Source organism: Rhodamnia argentea, chromosome 5 (assembly GCF_020921035.1).
Source record: "Rhodamnia argentea isolate NSW1041297 chromosome 5, ASM2092103v1, whole genome shotgun sequence".
Classification (NCBI taxonomy): Eukaryota; Viridiplantae; Streptophyta; class Magnoliopsida; order Myrtales; family Myrtaceae; genus Rhodamnia; species Rhodamnia argentea.
The window spans coordinates 26,075,515-26,096,046 of NC_063154.1; the positions used below are offsets into that span (position 1 = coordinate 26,075,515).

A 20,532-nucleotide genomic window follows, 5' to 3' on the forward strand; every position below is an offset into this window, starting at 1 on the left:
GACTCCTTAGGGGGAGAGTTAGGAATGTTGCTGATGATGCTGAGAATTCTTTATTCTGGACTGACGCCTGGGCAGTCTGAAGGTCAATTTTCCCTCCTGCTCTCCGGTTGCTTCGGCCCTGACCCAATAATGAAGTCGTCGATGACAAAGCCAGGTTTCATAAACTTGAAGGAACTTTCGTCTTGTGGGGAGCTGCTCAAACACCATGAGGTAAATCGCGTTCGTGCAACGGACCCGCCCGGCCTCGAGCTGGTTCGAGTTAAATATTGCTGGCTCAGCTGTTCGTAACCCTGGTGTCGCGGGTCGAGGAGGTTTAATCTCGGATGCTAGTGGCTATTGGGTTACTGGTTTTGCTCGCTACATTGACCGCTAGTTCTGCGGCCAAACTTTGGGCTGTTGGAGATGGTCTGAAACTCACCAAGGACCTCCACATCACCTCATCCGGAGGCGGAGGTGGATGCTCCGGTGACTTTATCGGCACTCCTATCGAATTTGTCCAATAATCTCGTTTTCGCTTCTCTTTTGAATGATCGGTAGGACTCTCCTGCAAGCTTTCAAGAATTCTTTGACTTCGTTTGTCAAACTCTTTAGGAAATGGAATAGGAAAAACCAAATTAACAGTCTTTTCACACGTGAAATTGTCTGGTTGGATTTTCCTTTGATGAAGACAACGCCTTGACAGTGTGTACAGCTAAAATAAAAACTGTCCGTCCACACCTAACAAAGCATCTGAATCGACCTCTCTCTTTCTCCTGTTCCTCCCGGTCAATCTGTCGTCGCAGGATGGCGAGCTAGGCACGGCAGACCGACGCTTGGGGCTGACCCTAACGGGCTCATACTCGGCTGAGCCGATGAGGTGAGGGAAGTTGAGCTTTGCCTTGGACCCTCTCATCTTGAAAGCAGCCCGGTCATAGGCCAACGCCGCGTCCTCGGGCGTCTCATAAGTCCCAACCCAAATCCGAGCGCCGTTCTTCTTGGGTTCTCTGATCTCCCCCGCATATTTTCCCCACGGCCGCCTCCTCACTCCTCTATGTTGCACCTTCTTGACCGGCGCTTGCATCTCACGCTCCACGGTCTCCGGCCTCTTCTGCAGCTCCGGACCAATGCCATCACCATCAACGGTCATCACCTCGCAACGAAGTTCTTGATTCGAAGCCAAAGGCATCGTCCACCCAGAATTGAGGGCGTCGCGCAAAGCGCCGTACACCAACATGTCCTCCGAGTCGTCAACTTTCAGCGGAAGTTCGCTCCAACTTTCCGCGAGCAAAAGATCACCGAAGCTCGAACTCCTTGGCGCAAAAACCGTGGCATTCTCAACAACAACATCATCATCCTGAAGAAGGTGATCGTAAATGGATTCCAAAGCATCGAAATGATGGGTCTCAAAGGGACTCATGATTTCTGGAAGCATTCACTAATGGCGATCGAGCAGCTTTTGACCTGTGTGTAGTATGCAATCGTTGATGATTGAAGAAGGGCAGGAGAGGAATGGGTGAGAGGATGACCAAAGTGGAAGACACACACACACACACACAGATATATATATATATATAGGTTGAGTTAGCTTGAAAAATCATTAAAAACAAATCAACCATTCAATCTAATTTTTCTAACATAATTAGCTCCCTTATTGCAGTTGATGAGAAGGTGCCTCTTTATTGATGGTTGGATTCTAGGCACATGTATTGAATGTCGAATTCCCGATTTATTTAATCGACGGCCCACATATAAGAATAATGTACATTAGCCTTATCTAGAAACGAATTTGTATAATTAGACGCATGGGCACGTTTATTTGTCCATTACTATAGTGGGAATGAATAAATTATATCGAGGGTTTTGTACGTATAGACAATAATATCCATCAGAAAGATTCTCATATCCGGACGGCGCCGTATAAATCCAGCCACATAGGAGTTAGAAAATTGGACAGTTTTGGACGGTGTGGGGACAAAATGTGGGGACAATAATATTCAAGTGTCGAAGCCGATGAGATTACTTAATTCCTTTGCGAGATTGAGAGATTATTTCGTGAGAAATTGTAAGGTTAAACACTTGTGGGTTATTTGATGTAATTAGGGGCTGAAAAATACTAAGAATGTTTGAGTGATCCAAGTGTGGCCTGTAATCCCGTCAGATCACTTGTTCTATAGTGGAATTTGTTGCTCCTCTTTCCTTGGACGTAGGCTTTTATGACCAAACCACGTACATCCGATGTCCGATTTATTTTCTTATTTTGTTTATTTATTATTCGATCGCTTGTTCTACACAACATTGTCTTTATTTACTTTTTTGTTTGGCCACAATTTAAGTGCGGATTTTTGAAAAGTACCAAGGATTTAAAGAGTTGTAATGGCTATAAAGTTTCAGAGATTTGATTTATTTTAAATTCAGATTTTGTCCCTTGTTTAATGTCATGTCATCTAACTGAACCGTGATTCTAGCTAGGTTTTATTTGGGAAAAGTTATTGTATAAAGATATTATTTTATGGATCTACAGTGCAGAAATAAGCACCACCTCTAAATATTTCTTGCACCTAATGTTTACCATGATTATATACATACACACACATAGATATGAGAATCTCGATGTCGGATATTTGATAAATTAATACCAGGATACATGCATTCTGAACTTTCTAGTAATTGGTCAATAAATAAGGAACTTATAATAGAATGCGACCCGTCATTTTTTTTTCTAATTTTGAATGGGATAATAAGAATTGGAGTACATTAAATTATAACTGATAGTATTAGATGTTGAATAACTAGAATATCAACATTTGAAACATGTGTACTTCTCTTGCTTTGTCCATTCATGATCAATTGGTCACCCAATGAAGTCTCGAACCGAACACTCCCTTAAGAAAATAGCACAAAAGGAAAGGGGAGGAAAATGCTTGCGGGCATTAATATTCCCGTCGAACCCCCCTTGTTTTTTCATTCCGACATTCCCGAGAATATTCGCCATCATCTTCTTCAAGATGACATCTACATTGATAATAACGTGTACCGTTGGTAGGTCGACCTTTGCGTTGTAAAATTAGTGTGAACACTGACAAGATCTTCCACTTTAAATCAATTCAAAATCACCATATAAATAAATGAGAAACAATAAGAATACCAGAGATTTTAGCGCCAGGTAGTTTGTTTTTCGTTTTAATTTTAAAGAATAATGACAAGTATGATCCTTAATTTCGGCCACTTCTCGTTAGCGTGGTGCCTGCCCAATCAGGAAGCGACATATGGTTCCACATGTGCGAGTGATCCCCACTGCCTTTAAATCTTTTTTTTTCCTTTCTTATTTAATAAACAATACTCCCTTTAGTAGACACGCGCACTGTTTATTGGAGTAAACCAGACCTGCTGCTGCACACATTTATGGCGCTTTCTCTTCGAGAAAATATTAGGTAGGCCGGCCCCTCCACGTCAGCTTGGTCCCACCCAATCAAGAAGCGACATGTGGCTAGGGGTCCCCACTCGCGTTACATCTTATTTTCTCCTTTGGTTTTGGTTGGAACCTCGTTCAAGGACGCACACCGGAACGCCATCCTTTGGACACAGTCTCGTAGGTACAAAGTCAACCTCGTGTCCGATGCGTGGCTGAATTTGACCAATTTAGCGTTTTGATTTCATTTCTACAACATATATTGCCTGATTGACTTCTCATTGATCGTACAATATCATCGCAGTTTGCATAATCAAAGTACAAATTGTTCATTCCCACTCAAAAAACCCATATCCAAATGGGAAAAGGGATAGGAGTTCCCAAATCCACCTCAGCATCCGCATTAGCCTCTCTTTCTCCTCTTCGTCCTAGTCATCAAGCCGTCATCGCTGGACCCGGATGGCGAGCTAGGCTCGGGAGACAAATCCTTGCGGCTGACCCTGACAGGCTCGTACTCGGCCGAACCGATGAGGTGAGGGAAGTTGACCTTGGCCTTGGACCCCCTCATCTTAAAAGCTGCCCGGTCATAGGCCAATGCAGCATCCTCGGGCTTCTCGTAAGTCCCGAGCCAAATTCTTGCCCCATTCTTCTTGGGGTTCCTTATCTCCGCCGCGTATTTCCCCCATGGCCGCCTCCTCACTCCTTTATAATGTGTCTTCTCGACCGGCATTTGCACCTCCTGTTCCACCATCTCTGGTTTCTTCTCTGTTGCCAAATCAGTGATGTTGTCATCGACGCTCGTTACTTCGAGATTGAGTTCTTGATACGAAGCCAGACCAATGCTGTCATAATCAACCGCCGTCACTTCGAAATCAAGTTCTTGATTCGAAGCCAAAGGCATTTTCCACCCGGGATTGAGCGCGTCGCACATAGCGCCATACACCAACATGTCCTCCGAGTCGTCGACTTTAAGGGCCAGTTCGCTCCAGCTCTCCATCAGCAAGAGATCGCTGAAGCTTGAACTCCATGAGTAGGAGTTTGCAGGAGCCGGTGCATAAAATGTTGGGTCGACACCATCATCATGGTCGTCAAAAAGATGCTCACAGATGGATTTCAAAACATCCATTCGTTCGGTCTCAAACGGACTGATGATTTCCTGAAGCATTTTCGTTTTTTGGCTAGAAATTTTGTAGCTTTGAGATCACTGAATGTGGAAGGTTGAAGGGAAGATTTGGTTTCTGAAGTGAGACTGGAGTTGAAAAGAACATGGAAGTGGGAGCTACATTTATAGGTTGAGCTTGACTGGTGGAGTGGTGGAAGAATGAAGGGACGATTTTGGCTGGAGCTTCTGAGAAAGTGCATTTGGCGAGAACCAATGAGATTCTCAAAAACATGTTTCAAATGCTCAATTTGACTTTTTTAATCAAGAAAGACATAAATTGATATTATTTGTTGATATCCGTACTGAATTGAAAAGCAAAAGCATGGGGCACGCTCCGTTTTATTTAATTGGGGACGGACAATGATATTATTGCATGCTTTTGTATTTAGAATATGGTTTCGTATACATTCAATCACATATTCAGTTTGTGATTCAAAAGAAAATTGTAGCATTGTATTCGTTCTCTATATAGATATACCGATTTTTCTATGTGATAATAACATTTAATAGATGTTGGTAAGCGTCAAATAATTATGGTTTAAAAATGGAATAACTGTATCAGAATTCTAAATCAAGAAAATGCAGTTAAGTCACAAAACTTCCAAAATATGCAATCAACTCCTTAAATTTGCCAAATTGATATCATGATCCCTCCTTTTTTTTTTTTTGTGGGGGGTGGGGGTTGGAGATGTCTCCTTCCTTAACTGTGCCCAATTTGACTAACTGAGGCTGTTGATATAGTGTTTTATTAATTTCTCTCGCCTATGTAGCTGTTAACTTTAACTGCAAGTGTGAATCAATGCCTAAAACGAGTCGTTATTTTCCCAATCAATGCTCTTGTCAGTCAAAACTAACAATAGAGAAAATGCTTTGTGTCGTTGAAAATTAGCAGCATTGTACATATTAGTTGAAGAAAAGCAATTAACTTCACGAATGACCGTTATTTTCTCAATGAAACATTTCATTTGTGAAATTCTTTTTCATTAGATCCACGTTATCTATAGGGCTCTTTTCATACCAAGTTTTAATTCGAGGATCATGTTAGGTTTTCAGCCATTGAGGAGAAAATTATCAAAAAAATCCTAAATTTATTGCAATTGTGCCAATTCATTTCTAAATTTTTTTTTATCAATTCAGTCTTAAACCTTTTGCAACTATGCTAATTTATTCTATTTGGCCGGCCGAAGGCGACATGGCTCCTCCGACGTCGATGTGAAATTTTTTTAATAATATTTTAATAAAAATAATTTTTTGTCTTTTTCTGTTTCCTTTTTTTTTGTTTGAAAAAGAAAATAAAAAATATAAGAAATTAAAAATTTGAATAATATTAAAATATTATCACAAATCTGCCACGTTAGCACCGACGGCGTTACATCGGCTCCAACCTGCCAAATGAACTGAATTGGCACAATTGCAAAAAGTTTAGGGCTCAATTGTCCAACAAAAAAAGTTTAAGACTAAATTGGCACAATGACAATACGTTTGAGACTTTTTTGTAATTTTCCTGGCCATTGAGCGATAGTCTAGTGGACGAATTAGGACACAAATTCCTTTAAGAATTTAAGGTAAATTAGGTACAATTCCCAGAAAAAAAAATGCTATTGGATTTACAAAGATCGAGGAAATGAAGTTTTTCTATCCTATTGGCTATTATATGCCAACCAAATATTGTCATTTACACTCTGCCTAAAAAAAAAATCAAAGTTTGAATTGTGATTCAAGATTAGACGGGTTATTGTGTCCTGAATTTCTAATTGAATCGGTCACATCCATATGTTATGCGGTGAATCATTGATTTATTTTCTCTCAATTTAGTCGCACGAAATTTGATCTTGGAGAAAACATCGTCTCATGCATCCAGCATATATCCTGCTAATTCGTCAAGAAATTATAAGAAATCTCATTCGATTTTCAATATTGATCGAGCTATAATAAGTGACGTTGTAAACCCTTTAATGATTTTTCACCATCAAATAATTTTCTTTTTATTTTTTGGGTGTAGCGATCAAGTCATATATTGAGTTGGTTTCATGGACCAGATGAAGTCCTCCTCCCTAGTCCGCTTAAAGATAGACCGTCCATATAGGAACCAAGAAACCTTTTAAAATCACGATTTTCATTAACCTAATCATATTTTCTTAAATCTCGACGGATATTCATTTCTCTGTCATTTGATTATAGCAATGCTAGTTTCGCGTGGAGGTCTAACTTTGATCGTAACGAAATGGGTAGCTATAATTTAAGTGCAGATTTTCAAAAGGTACTGCAGATTTATAGAATCGTGATGTACGTAAAGGTTTAGAGATTTGATTTATTCTAAATTAAAATTCCGCCCTTTGTTTAATACCATTGTTCAACTCAGTACCTATCGCTCTAATACCATGTTAGATTTTATGAAACTACTGCCAACTGTTATAAAAACTTAAGCTTATAAAAAAAAAGCGTGGTTTAATATTTATATATTTCAACAATGGCAACTAAATAAATTGTGGTTTTAACGAGATTTTATCGAGGAAAAGTTATTGTATAAAGATATTGTTTTATGGATCTAAGTGCAGAAATGTGCATCCCTTCTAATATTTCTTGCATATAATGTCTTCCATTTATAGTTGGAAGCATACGGCACCCACCAGATACGAGAATCTCAATGTCGTATTCAAAACTCTTTTCATATAATAATACAGGCATGCATGCATTCTGAACTTTATAGTCCTTGGTCAATAAAATAAGAAAATTATAAAATGTTTTTTCCTAATTTTGAATGGGATCATAAGAATTAGAATACATTAATTTATAGCTGACTTATTACATTTCAAGAACTAGAATATCAACATTTGAAACATGTGTTCCAGTCTCGACCTTGATTGAAACTTCTTGGAAACTCCAAAAGAAGTAATAAATTAAGCCAAAAGTTACATTTTTTTGTTTGTTTTAGTCCACATCCTCCACCCATATGTACTTCTCTTGCTTCGTCCATTCATGGTCACCCAGGGAAAGTCTGCAGCCGAACACTCTATAAGAAAACAACACACAAGGAAAGGGGAAGAACCCCATTTTCATTTCGACATTCTCGAATCCATTGGCTATCATCTTCTTGAAGATGACATCTACCTAGACGATGACGTGTAACGTCGGACATCGAGCTTTTGTCGATTTTGTTAAATTCTATCTCAAGTTTGATCCATGTAAAAAAGTCAAGGATTTTGACCCCAGGTGACTATTTCGGAGGAAATTATCGAAAAAGCCCTAAACCTTTTCACTTTTATCAATTCAGTCATAAATCTTTTTAATTTGTCGATTTAGTTTTAAATCTTTTCACCTTTTGCCAATTTACTCATATTGACCGAAAATCGCTAACGTGAACGCCGAACGTCCTACGTGGTACCATTGGCCACCGGGCAAGGACCGCAAAGCTCTTGCCTTCCGCAGGATTGCAACCCATCGCTCAGGTCGGCGAGGGCATTATGAGTCCTCGTGGGCGACTACGAGGGAGTTGCAGCCCTCGCCCGCCCTTGCTGTGGTCAAGAAGGGCTGTCGCGCCCTCGTCGTGGCTCGCGAGGGCTCACGATTCCTTCATTGTCATCGCCCATGGTCGGGGAAGGCTTTACGGCCCTCGCCCAAGGGCCAGCAAGGCTACTGGTTGTAGAACCCAAAAAGGGAAAAAATAGAAAAGGAAAGAAAAATAATAAAAAAAATTACTAAAAATTATCCACGTCAGCGCAAGCGGTTCGCGTAAGTGATTTCCCACTAATAGGATTGAATCGGCAAAGTTAAAAGGTTTAGGACTTAATTGGTAAAAGTACAAAAAGTTTAGCACTTTCTTGACAAATTTCCCTAACTATTTCAGTTAACTAGAATTGCATTTATGTGTTTGTATTATGATGAAGTCATCATAAGCATATTCATAGGCTTCACCATATGACTATTTGAGTTAACGAGATCAATCAAGGATATGCATAATCAAAAAGAGATATGAATGTGAAAGAGATACAAAACAACATATGAAGAATCAAGTAAGATATAAACATATCCGCGGCATGTCTCTAAGATATCTAACAAATTTACATACAATCCAACTGTTGGCGCTCATTTTTGTTATTTTCAGCTAATAATCCTGCTCCCTACCATATGTAAACAATAAAATAGATGGTAATCTTATTTGTCCTGTGCTTTATAAGGAAAGTGAGTCCGATGTTTTTCTTTTTATGGTAACAATGCTTGATTAAGAACTAGTTTGTTTGAATATGTAATTTGTGTTGGGATTTGGTTGCAAGAAATCCCATAAGAAGTGAATGAGAAATGAAGGATGGAGAGTCCCACATGGGAAAAAGAGTAGATGGAAGATGGGTTTAAATATTGGAACATCACAAATGGGTTTGGGCCCCAAGGGGCACCCCACTTTTGTGGAAGGGAGAGGACCTACGCACAGCTAGGTCAGCCCACACGCGCGCGTGCCACGGGCCGGCCCAGGTCCGCGCGTTCCATTATTTTATTTATTTATTTTATTTTGCTCTACTCTTTTTAAATTGAATGGACACAATTCGAACAGACACTATTGAAATTTCTGAACACTTCCTTCGTCCGAACGGATGTGTTTGTTCGGGAATTTTTTCTTTGAACGAACATGTTTGTTCGAAAGGAGATGTTTCGGTTCGTAATCCTTCATAGACGAAACCGTACAGTTTCGTGACTTTCGTGACTCTTCGTCTATTTGATCCACTCGTGACTATTCAATTGTTTGTGACTATATATAGCTGTCGGTTTTTCCGAAAACATACTTCTTCATCATTTTTTCTTCGCTCTCTTTCAATACATTCATTTGCTGCAATTATTTCTGCAAAATTCCGTTCGGTGGAATCCTCCGAACACGTACCACTTCGGAGGAACGAGATCCGTTCTATCCCGGGAGACAATCATCCAATTTCCTCATGTACTAATTGAGGAGGCGAATTTTGTCTTAAGGACACAACGACAATACGTTGGGCTCGGATCAACTTTCTGCATACTCATTTGCATTGGCTTCGGGTTAGTTGTTCGTCATTCAATTGCAATCTCTTATATACGAACTTAGCCGATTACAATCTTAAGACAAAAATTTCTCTTCTTTTGAAATGGTATTCTGTTTTCAATTCTGTTCGGTTCTGTTCGTATAATGATATGGACTTTGTGCGTATTCTTATGGATTGTTTTTTGAGTTTTCTATCAAATATTTATTACATTGTTTGGAAATTTCGTATATTCCATAGTCGAAATTCTGTGACTTCGTTCATATAGTTATTTCATAATATATACATTCTGTTTTATAGATTTTGTGATAGAAATGGCTTCGACTTCAACTTCGGTGACTCCTATTCCGAATCATGGAGAAAAGCCGGAAAAGTTCAATGGTTCTGATTTTAAGAGATGGCAACAAAAGATGTTGTTCTATCTCACGACATTGAACTTGGCAAGGTTCCTCAATGAGGATGCTCCTAAGTTGGATGAAGGAGAGACAAACAAGGAAAAAGTTGTTGCTGTGGATGCATGGAAGCATTCTGACTTCCCGTGTCGTAACTATGTCCTCAACGGTCTGGATAATACTCTTTATAACGTCTATAGTCCACTAAAGACGGCTAATGAGTTATAGGAAAGTCTGGACAAGAAATACAAAACAGAAGATGCTGGTTTGAAAAAATTCATTGTTGGCAAATTTCTGGATTTTAAGATGGTTGATTCTAAAACTGTCTTAAGTCAAGTTCAAGAACTTCAAGTGATAATGCATGATATTCATGCTGAAGGAATGACTCTAAGTGAGTCATTTCAAGTGCCTGCTTTCATTGAAAAACCGCCACCATTTTGGAAAGATTTCAAAAATTATCTCAAACACAAGAGAAAGGAATTGTCACTTGAAGACTTGATTGTTCGATTGAGGATTGAGGAAGACAATAGACTCTCTGAGAAGAAAATTGGCAAGAATCTAGAGATTTCAAGGGCCAATGTTGTTGAAAAAGGGTCAAAACCCAACAAGAAGAGAAAAATGCCTAACAAGTCCGGAGAGGGATTCACCCAAGGCCCGAAGAAGTTCGTTGGCAAGTGCTTCAACCGTAGAAAGTCCGGACATTGAGCCAAAGACTACAGAGCCAAGAAAAGACAGAAAACTCGGGTGAATGTGATGGAACAAATTTCCAATGGCGTTGATGCTATCAATCTTACTGCCATGATATCCGAATGCAACATGGTGGAAAACCCCAAGGAGTGGTGGATTGATACTGGAGCAACTTGTCATATCTGTGCAAACAGATCGATGTTCTCGTCCTACACTACTGTCGGGGGTGATGAAAAACTCTATATGGGTAATTCATCAACCTCTAAGGTTGAAAGTGTTGGAAAGATTGCTCCGAAAATGACATCTGAAAAAATTGTGACACTAAATAATGTTTTGCATGTGCCGGATGTTCGTAAGAATTTAGTGTCCGGATCTCTCCTTAGTAAGAATGGCTTCAAGTTGGTTTTTGTATTTGATAAGTTTGTACTCTCTAAAAATGAGATGTAGGTAGGAATGGGTTATCCGAGTGATGGTTTGTTCAAGCTGAATGTAATGACTGTTGTATCCAAGGATGTTATGAATAAAGTTGCTTCTACTGATGTGCTTGAGTCTCCTAATATCTGGCATGCTAGATTAGGACATGTTAATTATAAATCAATAAAGAAATTAATGAGTATGGGACTATTGTCAAAGTTTGACTGTCCAAGTGAAAAGTACCAAGTGTGTGTTGAATCTAAATTTTCTAAACCTCCTTTTCGTTCTATAGACAATAGAATCACGGAACCTTTAGATTTAATACACACGGATATATATGATATGAAATCAATACCGTCAAGGGGTGGTAATAAGTACTTTATCACTTTTATAGATGATTGTTCAAGGTATTGCTATGTTTATTTGCTTAGTAGCAAAGATGAGGCAATTAATGCTTTTAGAATTTATAAATCTGAAGTTGAAACTTAGTTAAATAAAAAAATAAAATGATAAGAAGTGATAGAGGAGGTGAATATGAAATTCCTTTTGAGGAAATATGCTCTAAGTTTGGCATCATTCACCAATTCACCGCTCCTTATACACCGCAATCGAATGGTGTGGCGGAAAGGAAAAATCGATCTTTAAAAGAAACAATGAATGCATTGTTGAAAAGTTCCGGTTTACCGCAGAATTTGTGGAAGGAAGCTGTTTTAACAGTAAATTTTATTTTAAATAGAGTACCACACAAAAGGACACAACAAACTCCTTATGAGAAGTTGAAATGCAGAATGTCTAACTTGAATTATCTTAAAGTGTGGGGGTGTTTAGCTAAGGTTGCGGTTCCTAAGCCTAAAAAGGTTAAGATAGGACCAAAGACTGTCGATTGTGTTTTTATCGGATATACTCAGAATAGCAATGTATATCGTTTTCTTGTTTATAAGTCAGAGATTCCAGATATACATGTTAATACGATCATTGAATCAAGGGATGTTTCGTTCTTTGAAAATATATTTCCGTATAACATAGTATAAGAACCAATTGATAATAATAAGAGGTCTCGAGATACTACATCTAGAAGCGATCCTATGGAGGATGAACCTAGACGTAGTAACGGATAAAGGACTTCTACATCTTTCGGACCTGATTTTCTAACATATTTGTTAGAGAATGAGCCTCGGACATTTAAAGAGGCAGTGACATCCCCGTAAGCCCCATTATGGAAAGAAGTTATCAATAGTGAAGTCGAATCCATCTTGTCGAATCATACTTGGGAATTGGTTGACCTTCCTCCTGGTAATAAACCACTACAAAGCAAGTGGATTTTCAAGAGGAAAATGAAAGCAGATGGTACTATTGATAAGTATAAGGCTAGGCTTGTGGTAAAAGGCTATAAGCAACGAGAAGGCCTTGATTATTTTGACACTTATTCACTTGTCACAAAAATTACATCTATACGGATGTTAATTGCTATAGCAGCTGTGTACATGCTTGAAATCCATCAAATGGATGACAAAACAGCCTTTCTAAATGGGGATGTAGAAGAAGAATTATATCTAGAGCAACCAGAAGGGTTCGTTGTTCAAGGACAAGAGAAGAAAGTATGTCGGCTTATCAAGTCACTCTATGGGTTGAAACAAGCACCAAAACAATGGCATGCTAAATTCAACCAAGTAATGTTGTCGAATGGTTTTAAAATTAATGAGTGTGATAAATGTGTATATGTCAAGAGCACTCATAATAGCTTTGTCATTTTATGTCTCTATGTAGACAACATGCTTATAATGGGCAGCAACAATGAAGTCGTTAAGGTAACCAAACGTATGCTCACAAGTAAATTTGATATGAAAGACATGGGGGCCGCAGATGTTATTTTGGGAATTAAAATCCATAAAACATCTGAAGGATTAGCACTCTCACAGTCTCACTATATAGAAAACATTCTTGAAAAGTGCAAGAATCTGGTCATTGTACTAGTAAAGACCCCGATAGATGTTAATTTACATCTTTCAAAGAATACTGGTGAAAGCAAGACTCAAAATGAGTATGCTAGTATACTAGGTAGTTTAATGTATGTCATAAATTGTACTAGGCTGGACACAGCTTGTGCTATGAGCAAGCTAAGTCGATTTACAATTAGTCCAAATGAAAATCATTGGAAAGCTATGAAACGTGTATTGGGCTATTTGAAGCATACTCAAAACTATGTTTTGCACTACACAAAGTATCCAGCGGTACTTGAAGGATACTGTGATGCAAATTAGATAACCGGCACAAAAGATACAAAATCAACAAGTGGATATGTGTTCACACTTGGTGGGGGAGCAATGTCTTGGAAATCATCTAAACAAACTTGTATAGCAAGATCTACTATGGAAGCAGAATTTATTGCTTTGGATAAAGCCGATGAAGAAGCGTAATGTCTTCGAAATTTTCTAGAAGATATTCTTAATTGGCCCAAACCGGTGCCAACCGTGTGTATACATTGTGATAGTTAAGCGGCAATAGGAAGGGCAAGGAATGTCATGTATAACGGTAAGTCTTGACATATACGTCGGAGACATGATACCGTAAGATAACTTCTTTCTAGTGGAATTATCACAATTGACTATGTGAAGTCAAAAGATAATATTGCGGATCCATTAACGAAAGGCCTAATTAGAGATATGGTTGTGAAAACATCAAGCGGAATGGGGTTAAGGCTGATAAATAAGTCGTCATAGCGGAAACCCTACCTTGTTGATTGGAGATCCCAAAATCTAGGTTCAAAGGGACAACCAAGTTATGAAGACAGTGTAAAGTACCGTAAATTTTTTCTCATTCCCGGATAAAGACAGTACTAATATATGAAGGTTAAGCGAAAGCTTTTAATGATTCTGAATTGAGAGTGCAATATATCGTACATTCGGAAATCACCTATGTGAGTGTGAAGTAAGGGCCGCTTCTGTGAGAATTGAAAAGGCCGAATTCTCTAAAACACTCATGAGACCAGGTGGTGTTCATGGCCAAAATGAACACAACGGTGAGAACCAATTTTGTTTGAGGGACAGTTGTGTGATTTCTATTGTCTAGGTTTACACCAAAGGTCGACAGTTCAAAGACATCAAGTCTACTGATTGACCGAGTAAGTTCGATAGATTTCACTAAGGAAAGTTCAAAGTCTTAGACTACTTATCCCGATGCTACGCTCTCTCATGAAATAATCGCACATTGCATCTCATGCATATACGAAGAGTCGTGATATCTGAATATCTCATTCATGTAAGGGATTGTTGGGATTTGGTTGCAAGAAATCCCATAAGAAGTGAATGAGAAATGAAGAATGGAGAGTCCCACATGGGAAAAAGAGTAGATGGAAGATGGGTTTAAATATTGGAACCTCACAAATGGGTTTAGGCCCCGAGGGGCACCCCACTTTTGTGGAAGGGAGAGGACCTACGCAAAGCTAGGTGTCCCCACACGCGCGCGCGCCGCCGCCGCCGCCCGCCCGCCTGCTCGACTCGGTTCGGGCCGGGCCCGGGCCCGGGTCCGAGCATTCCATTATTTTATTTTGTTCTACTCTTTTTAAATCGAATGGACACAATTCGAACATACACTATTGAAATTTCTGAACACTTCCTTCGTCCGAACAAATGTGTTTGTTCGGGAATTTTTTCTTTAAACGAACATGTTTGTTCGAAAGGAGGTGTTTCGGTTCGTAATCCTTCATAGACGAAACAGTACGGTTTCGTGACTCTTCGTCTATTTGATCCACTCGTGACTCTTCAATTGTTTGTGACAATATATAGCTGTCGGTTTTTCCGAAAACATACTTCTTCATCATTTTTTCTTTGCTCTCTTTCAATACATTCATTTGCTGCGATTATTTCTGCAAAATTGCGTTCGGTGGGATCCTCCGAACACGTACCACTTCAGAGGAACGAGATCCGTTCTATCCTGGGAGACAATCGTCCAATTTCCTCGGGTACTAATTGAGGGGGAGAATTTTGTCTTAAGGACACAACGACAATACGTTGGGCTCGGATCAACTTTCTGCATACTCATTTGCATTGGCTTTAGGTTAGTTGTTCGTCATTCAATTGCAATCTCTTATATACGAACTTAGCCAATTACAATTTGATGTTACGAGTTTACAAGCGTTGACCCAAGAATAGCCAGAGTAGAGACCAGTGAATGAGAATGAGAAAAGGGTTTATGAATGTGGTTAGGGCTTGAGAATGATCTCAAGAGTCTTCAGAAAATAACTCCTTTTACATCTGTCACCAATCTTTGTTGTTCCTTAAGTTAGGATCGAGACCATATTGGCTGTGGAAACTTGATCTTTTCTTTGTATTTCTCATGAACAGGATTCATCAACAGTTACATTAGTTGCTTGTCGCAAGACAGGCGGGATTTCTTTGTCAGTGAAAGATCATTGAAGCTAAAACGCTAAACTCATAATCTCCAGAAGATAAAATTGCCTGATTGACTTTTCATTGATCAAGACAACGTCTTTGGAGTATGCATAATCAAAATAAAAACTGTCCCTCCCCACTCAACAAACCCATATCCAATATGGGAAAGGGGATTGGACTTCCAAAATCCACCTCAGCATCCACGGTGACCTCTCTCTTTCTCCTCTTTGTTCTTGTCATCGAGTCGTCGTCGCCGGACGTGGACGGCGAACTAGGCTCGGCGGATCGATGCTTGGGTCTGACCCTGACAGGTTCGTACTCGGCCGAGCCGATGAGGTGAGGAAAGTTAAGCTTGGCCTTGGACCCCCTCATATTAAAAGCAGCCCGGTCGTAGGCAAATGCCGCGTCCTCGGGCGTCTCGTATGTCCCAAGCCAAATCCTCGCCCCGTTCTTCTTGGGGGCCCTTATCTCCGCCGCGTATTTTCCCCACGGCCGCCTCCTCACCCCTCTATAATGCGTCTTCTCGACCGGCACTTGTACCTCAGGCTCCACCATATCCGGTTTCTCCTCCATCGCCCGACCAATCCTGTTGTAATCAATGGACGTCACTTGAAAATCAAGTTCTTGATTTGAAGCCGGAGGCATCATCCACCCGGAATTGAGCGCATCGCGCAAAGCACCGTACACCAACATGTCCTCCGAGTCGTCGACTTTGAGGGGCAGTTCGCTCCAACTGTCCATCAGCAAAAGATTGCTGAAGCTTGAGCTCCTTGAATACATGTTTGCGGGAGTTGGTGCATAAAACGCTGCATTGACACCATCGTCATTATCTATAAGAAGATGCTCCCAAATGGATTTCGAGACATCGAATCGATCGGTCTCAAAAGGACTGGTGATTTCTTGAAGCATTTTCGATTTTGGCCAGAAATTTATAGCTTTGTGATCACTGATTGTGGGAGATTGAGGGAATGATTTGGTTTCCGAAGCAAAGAGTGAAGAATTGAAAAGGCCTTGAAAGTGGGAGCTCTTTATATAGGTTGAGCTCGACTGCTTGAGTGGTGGAAGATTGAAGGGATGAATTTGGATGGAGCTTCTGAGAAAGTGCGTCTGCTGAAGACTGATGACTCAAATGATTCTCAACACATGTTTCAAATGCTCAATTAGACTTTTTGAATCACGAAAGACATGAGTTGACATATTTTTTTTAGTATCCCTTCTGAATTTAAAAAGAAAGCGTGGGGCACGCTCCGTTTTATTTTATTGGGGAAGGACAACGATGTTTGCATGCTTTTGAATATAAATTAAGGTTTTCAAATCTGATGTATGGTGCCGTATAGATCCGATCACATATGCACGTGATAGAAAGAAAATTGGAGGATTGTATTGTTCCGTGTTCAAATATGACGGTTTTTTTTTTCCTTTTTTATTTTTGTGTTGCTGTATTTCATATAGTTGTGAGTGTCGAAGAGCTATGTGCAATAAAAAAAAATGGCGGCAACTTTATTCTCGACCTCGACCTCACCTCACGGATCCTTGGCGGGTCACCTAGCACCCGAGTGCTTTCATCCTAGACTCCGGGACCGAAATCAGGACCCCGAGAGTTTGAAAAGTGGCCCACAAGTTAGGAAACAAATCTTGGTGCCCAAACACGAGACCTCAACACTTCCACTCTGGAATTGAGTATCAAACCTAGGGCGGGCTAGACCCATACACTTTGGCCCCGGGGCAAGACTCGAGACCTAGGCTCAAGACTTGATCTCAACGGTTGAGCCCAAATTCTAAATTGTGGGATCTATGATCTTTATGGCTGTTGAGTTGTGATTCATACTCCTCATCGACAGAAAGACACGGGGTCCCGTCTCCTGATGAGGGGGCGGGGATCCGAGAGGCCGCCCCCGCTGGAGTCGCGGGGGTTGCGCCCTCGAGCCGCCAATGAGCTTTTATAGTTTAAGTTCATATTTTTTCATTAATAATTTGGGCTTGGACTCTTGAATAGCTATTGTTACATATTATGTATTTTCCTTGTAATTGAGGGCTATAACAAAGTGGTACAAGGTTTTGATTATAGTGGAATCCTCAGTTGAATGTAATCTTAGTAAAAGGGTGAATCATGATAAATCTTGTGTCTTGATTTTCTTTTCTTGTTTTTACGCTTACTTTCGTTTGTGATTTGTGCGCTGAAACCCAACAATTGCCAGGTTCTAGACTTTGACACTGGGCTTGAGACAATAAGGATTGTGAATGGGATTCTAGCCCCAAGAACGTGAATTTTGTAAGGGATCGTCCATCAAGTGTCCAAGATGACAGTTTTGGCATCAAGTGTCGGCTCCAGGTGCCTAGGTGCCATGTTGAGGTCCTAGCCTCGGGGCTCGGAATCCAGGTGTCCGGATTGAATTGCTGCCTCGGACGCGTCTAGCCCTCGTAAATCCTCGGTTAAACTTCCAAGGTCCAGGGTCAGGCCCTTGAATCCATCCTTTGGGTCCTAAGCCCGACCCCTGGTTTCCCAAGTCCAAGCATCGGTCCGAGTCCAAGGGTCTAGTCATCGTGCACTTTAATAGGGTCTGATGCTCAAAAACATGTTTAAAGTTTTCTAGTATCTAAAAAGGAAAAAAAAAAAAAGACACAGAGAGAGAGTTGTAAAGGCCAACCGATATTGCTTCATTTTTCCTAGAAAAACACTTCCTTAAAGAAATTTTTTTGTCTAGATCCTGCAGGAGAAATTTGCCCGAGTAAATTTGAAATTTTAAGATAGCATTTCTTCCCTTGGTGTAACCTCAATGTAACATTCGTTTTGTTCTTTTCTTTTATACTGTCCTCTACATTCTTTTCTTCTGCCGATTATGTCTTCAGAGTCCAACAATGAATGAGCATGACATTTGAATCCATGTTTTTTTAGATATTGTTATGTAAGTTCGAGTACTCCTACTTATAAAATGTTAGAAATCTGTAACACGAGAACGTAGGTTTGGATCCACTTTATAATGGTGACAAATTTCATATTCTAGATTATTCCTTAGAGTTTGCTTGGATTGACAACGAGATATTCCTCCCAAGGAAAAAATCTTTGTGTTCTCTTATGAAATGACTAACACAACAATCAAGGAGTTGTTTTAAGAAAATTATTAACTTTTTTCGTGAAATTCTTGAAGAAACGCCATTGTAAAATGAACACGGTTATACGGATGTAGTAACTTCTTGAAAGTAGCAGTTAGACACCAATGTTTTTTTTTTTTTTTGATAACCAAGGTTCCGCGCGGCCGGCGAGCTTCGCTCAACACAGCGGTGGAGCACGACTAGTCCTCGGGAGGGGCTAGCGCAGGAACCCACCACCACGACCCCCCACTTAAGACACCGGTGCCGAGGAGTTTTGAACCCAGGATCTTTCGTGAAAGGAACCGAACTCAAACCAACTCGGCCACCGATCGGTGGGTGTTAGACACCAATGTTGATCTACAATAAAATTGGAAATAGGTCTGTTGTTGCGCGTTAAAATCCCTCGACAAGGTTTTGCTGGTTATGGGTTCTAAGCCCAGATTGATCGTGGCCCAATGAAGGTTGCTTACGCGAGAATCTTTTATCGAACTTAATCCGTTCGTTTTCCGAAAAGGGGTTCGGGGTCAGTTTTGGACAGAGAGTGTCAAATGCAATAGATTTACACAAAAGGGCGCGTTACAAACGTGCTTTCGACAACTTCGACGGCCCAATGCGCAATGCTGATAGTATGTTGACAGACTTCGACGTGACCCTGGAATTGAATCGACAGGATCGGGGAATAACGTAGGACACAATGCTGGAATTCAATCAACAAAGATCGGACGGGAATTATAGGACACAATACCGGAATTGAATCGTGATGATCGGACAGGATGGGTGAAGGGTGCAACACCGGAATTTAATCGACGGTGCTCAACCTAACGAGTAGACGCCGGAATCTAATCGACGACACCTAACTCTGGATATGATACTCGCCGGAATTGAATCGACGACGGGGATCTGAAAGCTACGACTAGGCTAGGCTAAAGGCTAAAGGTTAAGAGCTAAGAGCTAGTTTGGAAAATGCAAGTGTTTTGGATTTGTTGTGTGTGTTTGTATCTTGCTATTGCGAGGTATTTATAGGTAAGCTCTTTGGTAACCGCCGAGCGGTTTCTTCCTTTGGCCCCACGCTTTGCTCTTTTCCATAAGCTACGTGGATGACGGTTTCCCAGTCTTCGCGCCTTTTCTTTTCACCTCGTGGGGATTACCGCCAACCGCTTCGATCGTGGCCTCCCTCCGCGCGCTTTTCTTGCTCTAGAAGGAAGTGGCGCCGGAATTTATCCCGACACGTGGCACCTTTCTGATTGATACGTTCCTTGCTTCGGTGTCCCTTCCCGTAGCCGATTATCGCTTCCTCACGTGCTTGTCACGAGTCTCTTTTAAGTGTCAACATATGCCCCCTTAAAAGATGTAAATCGAAGATTTACCTCTTTTAAAATATCTTCCTCTGGTTTGGTGATCTCCAACTGTACAAATGATGATTACGCTTTCCCTTTGATCTCTTTTCCCAAAGCGCAACCTTTTCGACTTCGTACCGTGCATCGGCCTTTTTCATCTTGCTTTTTAAGGATCTTAAAAAAGCTCCCAATTGTCGTCTTTCTTCATCAGCGGTTTTCCCTTAAACCCTAAACCCCTTTCTCTGAGCATTCCAAGCTTTCATGGCGACCGAAACTCCCGAGTTCCTTCCTCACCAACTCATCGCCCGCTTCGATGGGATCATCAATAGTGATGACGCTGATCACTGTTTCCTCAAGTTGTTGAACTCTCAACGAGAGCACGCCGGTCTCATTCTCGGGCCTAGTCTCCATGATCACCACCACATTCCATCATCTCTTCGGTCTTGCTTTCCAATGCGGGCCGACGAGCAGCTTCCCATTCAAGCTTCTTCACTAAAGGACATTTGGTCCATGCCGGCTCAGCGATTTAGGAGTTTCCCGTCGTTTGACGACAAGGCTTATACCTGGTTCCAAAGGCTTCGGGAGGATATTCCAACAGTTGGCCTCCGGGAAACAGCGCAAATCGAGACAGCAATTGAGGTCAGCATGTTGTCCCACGATTT

At 40.7% G+C, this 20,532-nt stretch overlaps 3 protein-coding genes across 3 annotated transcripts; all 3 read right to left on the bottom strand.

Moving 5' to 3' along the window:
• Window positions 1–600: 600 nt before the first annotated feature.
• On the bottom strand, window positions 601–1,467 carry LOC125315049 (ethylene-responsive transcription factor 13-like). The gene has a single exon (XM_048278930.1). It carries the CDS (start codon window positions 1,409–1,411, stop codon window positions 692–694), a length of 720 nt encoding a protein of 239 aa, XP_048134887.1. The 5' UTR covers window positions 1,412–1,467; the 3' UTR covers window positions 601–691.
• A 2,324-nt stretch (window positions 1,468–3,791) lies between these two features.
• LOC115733962 (ethylene-responsive transcription factor 13-like) lies at window positions 3,792–4,609 on the bottom strand. The gene has a single exon (XM_030664566.2). It carries the CDS (start codon window positions 4,551–4,553, stop codon window positions 3,792–3,794), a length of 762 nt encoding a protein of 253 aa, XP_030520426.2. The 5' UTR covers window positions 4,554–4,609.
• A 10,752-nt stretch (window positions 4,610–15,361) lies between these two features.
• LOC125315085 (ethylene-responsive transcription factor 13-like) lies at window positions 15,362–16,381 on the bottom strand. The gene has a single exon (XM_048279072.1). It carries the CDS (start codon window positions 16,347–16,349, stop codon window positions 15,555–15,557), a length of 795 nt encoding a protein of 264 aa, XP_048135029.1. The 5' UTR covers window positions 16,350–16,381; the 3' UTR covers window positions 15,362–15,554.
• Between the last annotated feature and the right edge of the window lie 4,151 nt (window positions 16,382–20,532).

What these genes read in the sequence shown, in the direction of transcription:
- LOC125315049 (XM_048278930.1), bottom strand. Translation starts at nt 1,411, where the DNA reads ATGCTTCCAGAAATCATGAGTCCCTTTGAGACCCATCATTTCGATGCT.
- LOC115733962 (XM_030664566.2), bottom strand. Translation starts at nt 4,553, where the DNA reads ATGCTTCAGGAAATCATCAGTCCGTTTGAGACCGAACGAATGGATGTT.
- LOC125315085 (XM_048279072.1), bottom strand. Translation starts at nt 16,349, where the DNA reads ATGCTTCAAGAAATCACCAGTCCTTTTGAGACCGATCGATTCGATGTC.